Source organism: Mustelus asterias, chromosome 2 (assembly GCF_964213995.1).
Source record: "Mustelus asterias chromosome 2, sMusAst1.hap1.1, whole genome shotgun sequence".
Classification (NCBI taxonomy): Eukaryota; Metazoa; Chordata; class Chondrichthyes; order Carcharhiniformes; family Triakidae; genus Mustelus; species Mustelus asterias.
In genome coordinates this window covers 85,445,187-85,458,870 of record NC_135802.1, presented here as the reverse complement: position 1 = coordinate 85,458,870, position 13,684 = coordinate 85,445,187, and the positions used below count along the sequence as shown (strand labels likewise).

The 13,684-nt window shown below is 42.7% G+C and overlaps 1 protein-coding gene across 1 annotated transcript in view; it reads left to right on the top strand.

The window, feature by feature from the left end:
* Positions 1–13,684, top strand: part of vwde (von Willebrand factor D and EGF domains) — a 252,680-nt gene that overhangs the window by 207,254 nt on the left and 31,742 nt on the right. Inside the window, exons 28-29 of the mRNA XM_078238337.1 lie at positions 9,485–9,580; positions 11,898–11,993. Coding sequence (XP_078094463.1) covers positions 9,485–9,580; positions 11,898–11,993 — 192 coding nt within the window. The remainder of the gene's footprint in view (positions 1–9,484; positions 9,581–11,897; positions 11,994–13,684) is intronic.

Here is a 13,684-nt window from a genome sequence, read left to right as displayed (position 1 = left end):
AACCTACGCATCTCAGAATTCTAAGGGGCAATTTTTAACCTGGCCAATCAACCTAACCCGCACATCTTTGTATCAATTGAGGTCTTTAAATGGCCAAATAATGGCCCTTAAGGGGCACTCCACACTCAGCTACAATTTTTCACCTGGTGGGAGGAGGCTGATGACGGTTAGGAAGTCCAGCAGGTAAGTCTGCTTTGGCATCTGAAGGGAATAAGGAGATGTTCCTCATGGGCCCCTTTTTCTAATCAAAGACCCCTGAAACCCCTGCCCTGGATGCCTCCTCTGCCTCCCTCCCCCACCCCCCACTCTCCATTAGAGCATGAGAGGGCTTCACAGCCACTTTTTCAATGGCAGGAAGGTAGACCCCATCACCTATGAAATCCTGCCCTTTATCCAAAGACATAAAGTCAGGCTCCATGGACTTGTACATTGTTGCTCAGCACCTGCCTTGCAGTGCAATAGTAAATGTGGCACCCCAGATGTGCATTCACCTAGCAATCAGTTCTTAGCTCTGGATGAATAATATAACAATATAACATCCTTCCTTCTTTAAAATAATGTCTGTACGCTAATTTAAATGTTCAAATCATCAACGTTTTGATATCATCTAACTAAAGAAGTCTAAAGATTGACTTTTATAATTAAACTGAACCCCTTTAGAGTCTGTTTTAGCTTATTTTGTTTTTTCAAAATGTTATTCTCAGTATTGCTTGGGTTGCAAGATGTTGTGCCCTCATCTTGCAGATTTGGCATTCATTACTCTTTGATGAGTTAGCACACCGCATAGGTGATGTCTTGTTGTTCCTGGTGTTGTAGGAGTTGTACTTGTTCTGTCGCTGATTAATGATGTTGCTAGTGCTGATGATGACCTCTTCTGCCTTTCTACCTCAGGTGTAGGTCGAATATCGACTCGTTTCTTCCCATTTTCTTATCTGTTTCAGTCTCAATGGCCTTGAAGTCTCAGCTTCACCAACAAATTTTGCTGGCTTCCAAGTTTTCAATAATGGCTCCAGCAAATGCAGTTTGACCTTTCAGCAATTCAGGCACTGATTTAGCATGCTTGTTGAAGCCTTGACTTCCTCTTGCCTGTGCATCAACGAATTGATGGGCCATAACTTCCGACTAGCGTCTGAAGGAAATGGCCTGCAGGAGTTAGAAGAATTTAATGCACACTTAGCTGGTCTTGAGAATTGCGCTACTTGGGCCCTGCATCAAAAAGACACTGGGAGTGATTCTCCCAAAAAAGTTCCAAGTGCTAAAATTGCAGGGAAACTGGTGTAAAGCACGATTGTCTTTTCAGTGCAACTTCACACTCGAATCTTCCACACTCTGTGCACTGCAAAGGTCACAATCATGAATATCATTAAAAGCTCAAGGGGTGGGGGCCTATTCAAACAGAAGCTGACAATTCCGGGCCTCTGCGCATGCGCAGTGGCCCCATCTGTCATCCTCCCGATCGCTCGCCATCTCGATCACTGGCCAGCCCCGACCTCCCCCTCCCCCGCCGCCGCCAGCTCTCTCGGCACTTTGCCCCTTGGGCAGTGGGAGGGTGCACAGGCTGGCACTGCCAGGGTGCCCATGCCCAAGGGGCATCACCCCACGCCGCCCGCCCTCCTAGGGGCGCCCCAATTGCCCCCCCCCCTTCACTCCAGCGGGGTCTCCCGCTACTTCCCCGAAAGTGAAGGGCGAATCTGAACCCCGCCGGAGTGAAACTGGCGGAGTGGGAGATGCTATCGGGCCCGGAGACTTCAGTCCTGGGCCTGCTAATCACATGAAAATAAGGTGAAAATCAGATTTAAATCACTTACCTGCTGTTCCCGCCAGTTTCCAGTGTGGTCCCAACTGATTCTCCTGGTGGTGGGATGGGAGAAACCCTCCCACTATTTAAGAGTTTGGGGGTGGAGTCAGGTTAGGCCCATGTTGGGGAGGGTGCAATCCTTCGGGGGGTGTTGGTGTGTCGGGGAATACCGTTGGGGAGGGGTCCTGTGGGTGTTGGTCTAGGTATTTACAATAGTTTACAATAGTCTCAGTGGCACCACACAGCTGCAAACCCAAGCCCCCAAACCCCCTCAAAGAAACCTGGCATCATGTTAGGTGCCATCCACATCATGTTAGAGGGCAGTCAAGTGGCTGCATGTGACCAGTGTTTGCATCCTTATGGGTGACCTCGCTGATGCACCCATCATGCCCTCCATTGGGGCATGTGATGATAGACGCCACCGTCACACCTTGCACAGGAAGGAACATCAGTGTTATCTATGTGACGTTCCAGCCTTACTGGGAATGTCAACTCAATGCCTGGGACATTGACTTACAAAGGGTTAACAGTTGACCTCCACTAAAAGGCTGCACACCATTTAATGGCATCATCACTAGTGGGGGAGACCAGGGTGGCTGTTCAGCCAAGTGTCTTCCTCTTGTGGCAGACGAGGCACAGCTGAATCATGCAATGCCAACAATTAGCATGTCCAGCGCATTCCCAGAGGGCACCCTGTTTCTCCCACATCACAAGAGGTGCAGAGCTGAGCAGCCTTTCATGACCCATTGAGATCTACCATTACACACAAGCAGCTCTGACAATTGGTTTTGGACTTCTGGGCAGCACCTCCCCTTTGTCTATACACTGCTGCCTAAGGGATAGTCAGCACGGATTCGTGAAGGGCAAGTCGTGCCTCACAAATTTGATAGAATTTTTTGAGGAGGTAATTAAGTGTGTTGATAAAGGTAGGGCAGTTGATGTCATATACATGGATTTTAGTAAGGCGTTTGATAAGGTCCCCCATGGTCAGCTTATGATGAAAGTAAGGAGGTGTGGGATAGAGGGAAAGTTGGCCGATTGGATAGGTAACTGGCTATCTGATCGAAGACAGAGGGTGGTGGTGGATGGAAAATTTTCGGATTGGAGGCAGGTTGCTAGCGGAGTGCCACAGGGATCAGTGCTTGGTCTTCTGCTATTTGTGATTTTTATTAATGATTTAGAGGAGGGGGCTGAAGGGTGGATCAGTAAATTTGCTGATGACACCAAGATTGGTGGTGTAGTGGATGAGGTGGAGGGCTGTTGTAGACTGCAAAGAGACATAGATAGGATGCAAAGCTGGGCTGAAAAGTGGCAAATGGAGTTTCACCCTGATAAATGTGAGGTGATTCATTTTGGTAGGACAAATTTAAATGTGGATTACAGGGTCAAAGGTAGGGTTCTGAAGACTGTGGAGGAACAGAGAGATCTTGGGGTCCATATCCACAGATCTCTGAAGGTTGCCACTCAAGTGGATAGAGCTGTGAAGAAGGCCTATAGTGTGTTAACTTTTATTAACAGGGGGTTGGAGTTTAAGAGCCGTGGGGTTATGCTGCAACTGTACAGGACCTTGGTGAGACCACATTTGGAATATTGTGTGCAGTTCTGGTCACCTCACTATAAGAAGGATGTGGAAGCGCTGGAAAGAGTGCAAAGGAGATTTATCAGGATGCTGCCTGGTTTGGAGGGTAGGTCTTATGAGGAAAGGTTGAGGGAGCTAGGACAGTTCTCTCTGGAGTGGAGGAGGTTGAGGGGAGACTTAATAGAGGTTTATAAAATGATGAAGGGAATAGATACTTTCAAAGACTATTCCCTCGGGTGGATGGAACTATTACAAGGGGGCATAACTATAGGGTTCATGGTGGGAGATATAGGAAGGATGTCCGAGGAAGGTTCTTTATTCAGAGAGTGGTTGGGGTGTGGAATGGGCTGCCTGTAGTGATAGTGGAGTCAGACACTTTCGGGACATTTAAGCGGTTATTGGATAGGCACATGGAGCACACCAGGATGATAGGGAGTGGGATAGCTTGATCTTGGTTTCAGATAAAGCTCGGCACAACATCGTGGGCCGAAGGGCCTGTTCTGTGCTGTACTGTTCTATGTTCTAAGTGTGGGTTCCATTCACACTGTAGTCATCCTCCCCCGAGTGTGAGGCCCTTCAGGCTGTGACCTGACAGCCCACTCTATCGTGGAACCCCACCCAGGTAACTCACAGTCACCTCTTGTGCTGAGCCTCTTGTTTTCAAGTCCTCCCACCTTCTGGCCAGCCCCCACTAAGGAGAGGCACTCCCTCAGCTGCATATACCAAAAGCTCTCTTCCTATTTTGTTGCATTTCTCTCAACTGAGGTTAGAGCTTTGGAAGTGAATGCTATCAGTTTTCACTCTTGTACCAGGGAAGCTACAATCCTTTTGTAGGAGCATCTATTTACAGAGTGAAAGGTATCTTTCTTTTGTAGTATGACAGACTTTCCTCCTTGTCTACTACTTGAGTTTGTTGAAACTCCTCTCTGACCACTGTTGCTCAACATATTCTTTCTTCAGCTGTTGTATGTTTGCTGTGTGTCCTCGTGTGAAATAACACAAGTACTGGATCAAGTCAAAGAAGTTCTCAACTCTTCCTTGTCCCTTGCCACTTCCAGCTCACAGGTGGCTGTGACTTTTTCAACACTCTGACTCCGTCAAGTGTGAACATCACTGCAGAGAAATTACATTCTGCCACGTTCATAATGCCTTTGTCTAACTTTTTAGCTTGATTCCAGCTTTCCTGGTTCTCCCCATGGCTTCATGTAGATGGTGCTCATCATCCTTTTGATCAACAACATTGATCTGGATATCATCAGCTACGCTGACTGCTCCTTTTACAGCTTGGCATGTCTTGCCTTCTTTCTGTTAGAACACATCCTGGCTAACTTATAAGGCCAACAGGTAGATGCAGGAATTTGCAGTGACCAAAGGAAGATTCTTCATCAAACTTCACATTCCAATATCCATTTGGCTTCTATTACCATGATGGAACTTATCCAATCTGTAAGCTCTGTGACTCTGCCAATCACTTACATTTTTTCCATCTCTTGGAGCTCGCCTTCAAGCTTTCCTTTCAGTTTTATTAGCACTTTACATGGGGGGTAAATTACTGGTCTCATCATTGTGATGGTGGTAATGTGATGCTGAAAATCTTCCACGCATCTGACCATTTCACCAAAACGCTCTGGGTACATTTGTACAGATCTTTCTCGCTTCTGATCAGAGGGCACTTTCCAATGTTTGTACTACCTTCCACTTTTTAAGGATGGACAATAAACACTGGCCTAGCCAGCAACACCCATATCCCATGAACAAATAAAGAAAAATCCTCAGCATCACATTGTTCACCTCATGGTTTACTGAGATAAGCACAGCTCTACAAAACTGTTTAACCCCAGGGTAGCAGGACCATCTGTTTCAGTGACATGGAACATACAGTTACCATTGTTTCCTTTGCGAATCCCCATTTTGGGTTACTCATTGCTGTTGAATTGCAGTTCCCCCGTATACCATTAGCAAGATCTTCTTCAGTTTCAGAGCATCTTTCCTTGACTAACTATTTGCTTTCAGATTTTCAAGAAAGGCCTTTTGGTATAGTCTGAGCAGAATTAATCCTTTCCTCTTCATTATTGCTTGTTAGAAACCAATTGAATATCAGTCTTCACTTTTGTTTAAGCTTCTCAAATGCCTCGATCAAATCATCAGCGCCCCAGTTCATTTTGAGCTGTAGCAATGCATTCAGTGCTGTGATGGTGGCAATTTTGCTCTTACAAAATTGAGTAAGTTTTCCTCTCCTCGTGGCACAAATTTGGATTGATTTTTCACAATCTAATTCAACATGAAATATTTTTTAAATGTGTGGATCTTACTCTCAGACACCTACTGAGACCATGTTATGTCTTCTGCTTCCCATAATTCAAAATAATTACCAGTCCTTCACTATTGCTGGGTTAAAATCTTGGAAAACCCTCCTTAACAGCACTGTAGGTGTGCCTACACCACATGGAATGCAGCAGTTCAGGAAGGCAGCTCACCACCACCTTCACGAGGGTAATTAGTGATGGACAAGAAATACTGACCTAGCCAGCAAAGCCCACATCCCTTGAATACATGAAATAAAAATTTTTAAATGTGGTACCATAGTTGTATATTTGCATAACAATATCTTCCTCACCCTTTGCAAATAATTTAATGATATAACAGTATCTATTTGATCAAGTTTTTAGCGACACTTCCTAATATCTCCTTTTATGGCTTGTTTTTTTTTTGATGAAATTATAAATTTAAAATAGTTTATATTCTATCCAGCCCTGCATTTCATGCTGTTAGCACTTACAGCTAGGTCAACTGCAGTGGAATTAGGTGGTGAGAACAGCTCCTTCAATTTTATCCCAAATGTCTGTTCAAACCTAAAACTAAAGAAAGCAACCCATTGGGCCTGATTTTACCATTTCGTCGCGTCTATTTTTGGGCACGAAAACGTGGTAAAGTCGGGCGTGAGACCGTCCACGCAGATGCTCACTTTACCAAGGCCCAAAATGGTGGTGATCCGATTCGTGCCCGAAACGGACACAACGGCGATTTAAATGCATTTGCATGCATTTAAATTGAATTAATGAAGTGCCCGCCCAACTTTATCAGCATTTCCCCTTTACCATCGCGTTCGCACGTCCAGAGTCAGCACGAAACAAACATGCTCGGCAAAGGTCTGTTTCGGGCACTCCAGCTTCTGAAGAGGTAAGTTCAGCGCTTCCAACAGCTCTCTGACTCAGATTGGTGGTGGAGGGAGGAGGGAAATAGGTTAGATCGTTCTTTGGTTGGGGTGGGGGGGGGGGGTGGCGGGGGGTGGGAGAAGGGAGGCCCGATCATTCTCTGGTGGGGCAGGGGGAGGGGGAGAGGAGGGAGAGGGAGGAGGAGGCAGGTCAGATGTATCTCTGGTGGATTTCTAATTCTGATCATTCCTGTTATAAATGCTACTTAGATTATATTTCATTTGTCATGAATGTTGTTTTTTCCCCCGACACCAGCAAGTTCAGAAGAAGTAGAAATTATCTTATTACCATTTCCCAAATTATCTTCTAAATTTGGAAATGCAGCTCTTAGAATTTACTGCAAGTTGGCTGTTGCTAGACACAATTCCAAAGGTTGTTGAATCAAGCAACAGTTATTTGTACACACACCTATATGTTTCATTACTCAACTTCAGTAAAGGCCTGGATATGTACCTCAGTGGATTTTGCAAGTACAGGCAGCAGAGAGAAGGGATTCCACAGCTATAATAGTGCACGTGCACTTAATCAGTGAAACTATCAAAGTACTCAGCTGTGATTATGTGAAATATACTGGGAGGGAGGCCAGATGGATCTCTGGTGGGGGGGGAGCAGGGGCAGGACGGGTCCGCTGCCACTCTGTGGGCAATCGGTGGAGGGGGGAAGGGGGCAGAGGGTTGCAATCGATCTGGGTAGCGGGGGGGGGGGATGGGTGGATAAGGGGGAAAGTTATGTTGTAGGGGTGGGGCGATGTCTGCGGGGGCCATCACTCCCAGGCCACTTTATCCGCTTTTTGTGGCCCAGGAGCAATGTGACAGTGACGCGATTTTCAAATTTTTTCCTCACTGCGCAGTTCAAAGCTCCGATCGTTTTGGGCGTGCTACGCCCCGTCCACAACGCGATTCGGACTTGCGATTTTTTTTCAGGCTAAGTGCTAATGGGGGCGCCTGAAAGCAGATTTCCAAGTCGGATCTGAATTGTGCCCAGATTCAGCACTTAGAATGAAAATGGTAAAACCGGGCCCATTGTATTCGAATAGGACAGTTTTCCATTTCCCTCCTCAGCCATCCTGTCTGAATGAGATGATACATTTGATGCCAATTAAGGAGCAGTTTAAGTTAAAGTTTTTTGCCAACTTGAAAAAGATGAAACTGCTCAAACTTATTTTCATAGCCAGCAGTCAATTTTGAACCAATTTTGAACTCAAAGTTCATAGGCCATGTCTGACCCTCTGACCAAGACCCTGACATTTAATTTTTAATGACATTTAACAGTCATTTCTTGCACCAGCTTCCAAAAATAGGTCACATTTTAGGTGCCTGAAGATTGGAGGGTGGCAAATGTTGTGCCTTTGTTTAAAAAGGCTGCAGGGAAAAGCCTGGGAACTACAGGCCAGTGAGCCTCACATCTGTGGTGGTTAAATTGTTGGAAGGTGTTTTGAGAGACAGGAACTACAGGCATTTAGAGACGCAAGGACTGATTAGAGACAGTCAGCATGGCTTTGTGAAAATCATGTCTCTCAAATTTGAGTTTTTTGAAGAGGTAACCAAGAAGGTAGATGAGGGCAGTGCAGTTGATGTTGTTTACATGGACTTTAGCAAGGCCTTTGACAAGGTACCACATGGTAGGTTGTTGCATAAGGTTAAATCTCACGGGATCGAGGGTGAGGTAGTTAAATGGATACAAAATTGGCTTGGTGACAGAAGCAAGAGGGTGGCTGTAGAGGGTTGTTTTTCAAATTCGAGACCTGTGACCAGCGGTGTTCCTCAGGAACCGGTGCTGGGTCCACTGTTACATGTCATTTATACTAATGATTTGGATGAGAATATAGGAGGTATGATTAGTAAGTTTGCAGATGACACCAAGATTGGTAGCATAGTGGAGCGTGAAGAAGGTCACCTTGGATTGCAAAGGGATCTTGATCAATTGGGCCAATGGGCTAACAAATGACAGATGGAGTTTAATTTAAATAAATGCAAGGTGATGCATTTTGGTAGATTGAACCAGGGCAGGACTTACTCAGTTAATGGTAGGGCATTGGAGAGAGTTACAGAACAAAGAGATCTTGGGGTACATGTTCATAGCTCCTTGAAAGTGGAGTCACAAGTGGACAGAGTGGTGAAGAAGGCATTCAGCATGCTTTGTTTCATTGGTCAGAACATTGAATACAGGAGTTGGGATGTCTTGGTGAAGTTGTACAAGACATTGGTGAGGCCACACTTGGAATACTGTGTACAGTTCTGGTCACCCTATTATAGAAAGGATACTATTAAACCAGAAAGAGTGCAGAAGAGATTTACTAGGATGCTACCAGGACTTGATGGTTTGAGTTGTAAGGAGAGGCTGGATAGACTGGGACTTTTTTCTCTGGAGCGTAGGAGGCTGAGAGGCGATCTTATAGAGGTCTATAAAATAATGAGGGGAATCAGCTAGATAGTCAATATCTTTTCCCAAAGATAGGGGAGTCTAAAATTAGAGGGCATAGGTTTAAGGTGAGAGGGGAGAGATACAAAAGGGTCCAGAGGGACATTTTTTTCACACACAGGGTGATGAATGTCTGGAACAAGCTGCCAGAGGTAGTAGTAGAGGCGGGTACAATTTTGTCTTTTTAAAAGCGTTTAGACAGTTACATGGGTAAGATGGGTATAGAGGGATGTGGGCCAAATGCGGGCAATTGGGACTAGCTTAAGGGTTTAAAAAAAGACAGCATGGACAAGTTGGGCCAAAGGATCTGTTTCCATGCTGTAAACCTCTATGACTCTATAAATAGCATCATATATGGTCGATAACTTTTGGATAGGAGCCAGCAAAGGTAACAATAGCCATTTATAGCTATGGTAATTATATAATTTAACATTGAATGCCATTAACCCAAGTGTTTTTATACTTTTATAGCAATGTGCAGATATCCATGTGGAAGGAATATGGAATGTTCTGCACCAAATACTTGTCGCTGTAAGCCTGGTTATACTGGATACAGCTGCCAAACCGGTAAGTATAGATCTAACCTAAAAATGAAAAAGGAGATAGAAATGAAGAACAAGTGACCTTATGACAGATGTGAGATAAAAAATACAGTTGAGAATCACGCTAAATTCAGAAGGTTCAGAAGGGAGGTGAAAAAGCAAATAAGAGAAGCAAAGAGGGATTATAAGAAAAGACTGACAACATAAAGGGCAATCCCAGAATCTTCTATAGGCATATAAATAGTAAATGAGTGTAAAAGGCGAAGTAGGGTTGATTAGGGACCATAAAAGGTATTTGCACATGAGGGCAAGGGGCATGGCTAAGTGTTAAGTAAAGGGGTTGGTATTGGGACCTTTGCTTCTCCTAATGTATTCTCCTAATGATCATTCTCCTAATGATCTAGACCTTGGTGAGCAGGAGACAATTTCAAAGTTTGCAGATGACACAAAACTCACGTATTGTAAACTATGAAGTGGACAGTGTAGAACTTCAAAACAACATAGACAAATTGGTGGAATGGGCAGATAGATGGCAGATGAAGAAGTGTGAGGTGAATCATTTTGGTAGAAAGAACATGGAGAGACAACATAAAATAAGAGGTTCAACTCTAAAAGGTGTGGAGGAGCAGAGGGATCTGGCTATATGTGCATAAGTCATTAAAGGTGACAGGACAGGTGGAAAGAACAGTTAATAAAACATACATAGCATAGAGTACAAGAGCAAGGAGGTTATGCTGAACTTGTATGAGACGCTGGTTAGACCTCAGCTGGAGTATTGTGCACAGTTTTGGGCATCGCCCTTTCGGAAGGATATCATTGCATTGGACAGAGTGTAGAAGAGGTTTACAAGAATGGTTACAGGGAAGAGAAACTTTAATTATGAATATAGATTGGAAAAGTTGGTACTGTTCTCCTTGGAGAGAGTAAGGCTAAGATGAGGTTTTATATGATATTCAAAATTATGAGGGGACTGGATAGAGTAGATTAGGAGAAACAGTTTTCACTCAAAAAAGGATCGCGAATGAGAGGGTACAGATTTAAAGTGATTTGCAAAAGAAGCAAATGCAATGTAACACAACTTTTTCACACAGCAAGTGGTTTGAGTCTGAAGTGTACTGCCAGGAGTGTGGTGGAGATAGGTTCAATCGAGACATTCAAGAAGACTTTAAATGATTATTTGAATAGAAACAATGTGCAGGGTTACCGGGAAAAGGCAAGTAATTGACACCAAGTCATTTTGCTCATGTGAAGTGCCCATGCAGACATGATGACCCAAATGGCCATCTTTTGCACCGTATTAATTCTGTGATTCTGAGTGCTCATAACTCCTTTTGCCCCTCACAATATTGACTAAATCCCTTTTAGTCCAAATGTTGTCATGAATAAAAAGTATAAGTTGCCTTATTTATTGATGCTGAATTCATCACAAAAACCATCAACAGGAGAAATTTCACCCCAAAGATTTTATTAAACCTCTGATGGAATCATGTGTTTTAGGTTATTTGAAGGTGTATTTTGGGTATGATTTTTTTAAAAACTTTAAACCATGCAATTTTCATTAGATTATTAAAATTATACTTTTACTATATTTTTTCAATTAGGGAACCAGACAAATTAGAAATTACATTGAAGGTATGAAATTGAAAAATGCATTCCACTTTCATCAGAGCATGTTTGATTATTAAGTCTTTTACATTGTTCATTGAGGAGACTACTGCATTGATTATCGCATATAATTAAAATCTCTGGAAGGATATAATTGCAGTCGAAAATCTCTGGAGAGTGGTGGGCAATGGGTTGATTTAAATGCATTCTGCAAACTAGGGGAGCATCAGGGCCAATTTGCAAACTTGCCCCAGTTTAGGCAAGAAGTCTGAGGCCTGGTGATTGCCAAGTTCCCAGACCACCACCATAAGTATTCGCATTCCAACCATTATTCATGTAAATTGAGTCTGTGTCTTTATAAGTTCTGTTTGTGAACAGAATTCCCACTCACCTGAAGAAGGGGCTCAGAGCCTCGAAAGCTTGTGTGGCTTTTGCTACCAAATAAACCTGTTGGACTTTAACCTGGTGTTGTTAAACTTCTTACTGTGATTGCCAAGTTCCCAGACCACCATCGTCCACCTTTTCCTTCACAATTCCATCTGATATAAAATAACAATAGAAAAGGGAATTAAATAGGTTCAACGTAGTTGATAACAGTAATCAACAAATATGTTGACGCAGTTCATCATCTTGCTAGATTGTACCCATCATGTAATTAATGTGTTATTTTACCTTTCCTGTATGTCTCTGTTTATGGATTACAAATAAAATGTTGTCATGATTTTATTTAACCAAAGCTATATGTCGCCCTGACTGTAAAAATCGTGGAAAATGTCGAAAACCTGATGTCTGTGACTGCCCACCTGGATACGGAGGATCAACCTGTGATGAAGGTAATTTGAGCATCACACTGCAGATATGATAAGAGAATATGTCGTGACAGTAGTTACATTTAACTCTTGCAAATTTTGCACAAGTAAACTTTACTTGATCTAGCTTTGCAAAACATGTCATGTTTATAGTTTGAAACAAAAGCGAAAAGATGGTTAATAAACTCTGAATTTCTGTTGGGTTTTCTCAATCTTGCTCCATAACTTCAATGGAAATCCTAGGGAAATGGCACCAACACCTGCTTATACCTGTTTATAACATTTCTAGAGGTGTTTCACCAATCAACTGTTGAAGATCTCCCATGGAAATTCTAAGTGATAATGTACATGAAATTGTGTTTACAGTCCCCATCATTTTCACAGTCTGCCCATATCCTGAGCAGCTGCCAATGTCTGGCAGAAGGCGCTGATCGTTTGCTGTTGCTATAGATATAAATTACAAGTGTGCAACATAGTAGTTATTAAATAGATTAACTATTTCAGGCAGTTCAAGCAACGGTTTGGATTTAAACTGCACAAATGTAAAGGTCAAAGCATGCGTTTAAATTCATGCGTTCTAATGTGAAAACTGCAAGTTTGTTAGCCGTTCATGGAAAGTAGTTGTTTCTTAAAGCATTAACAACATTTCTTGGTGCACGTTTGTAGAAAAGGCAGAGCTGCCAGTGGTAATGGTCCATGTTTTAGTCAGTTCATATTTGCCATTTTTTTCCTCAGAAATGGATTTTGGTGCCTTGAACCTCGGTGTTTTTGGCATAAGTTTTTCCACAGGTCTTATTGCTTTTTTTGTGGAAAGGGTCATTTCTTCCATTGTTGCAGAGGACAGAAATCATGTAAAAAAAACACTAAGGCCTATGCTTGCATCAGCAAACATATTTGTTGATTACTGTTATCAATTTGAACTTGGAAATGCCTTTAGCTAATTAGGAAACCAGGACTAATTAAATATACATGCAACAAATTAAATGATACTAATATAATTTAGTCCTGGTGTAGTAGTCTGCCATCACAATATATCAGCCCTCGCAAATAATGGCTAAGATGCATTCACAACTGTGAATATTAGCTGGGAAGAAGAGTCAGAGAGAAGAAGTACGTCATGTGTAGAAGAGGTTGAAGATAATGACTTCACCTTTCTAATATTTATCTGGAGGAAATTGAAGCTCATCCAAGACGGAATGTCAGACAATCTGACAGCACAATGGCAATAAGTATTAAGGGAGGTGGTAGAGTCAGTGTCATCAGCACACATGTGGATGCTGACTGCATGGCTGAGGATGATATCACCAAGGGACCGTATGCAAACAAGGACAATAAAGAAATCAACAATGCTCCAAGCTGTGAAGCCTATGAAAATTACTGCGCCATAAAGACTTTGCTTGTTTTGAAATTGTTCTGGAGAATTAGTGAAAATCCAAACATTGTTTAATTACACAAACTGTGAAGCTATTCATGCATCTGTTTAATATTATGTCTTAATAAACCCAAATTAATAGTTTTTATCCTCTGGATTAACATGTTAATTTCTAGAGAGTTGAAGAGTTACAGTATAAGCCAAATAATTTACAATCCCTAATGATGACTTGGATGGAGTAATTAACTGTTTTGTAGCAAATTTGCAATGATACAGAGGCTGGAAGGAAAAGCAAGTTTGTGAGGACAATTCAAGAGTCTGCAAAGGGATTTAGATAGGTTAA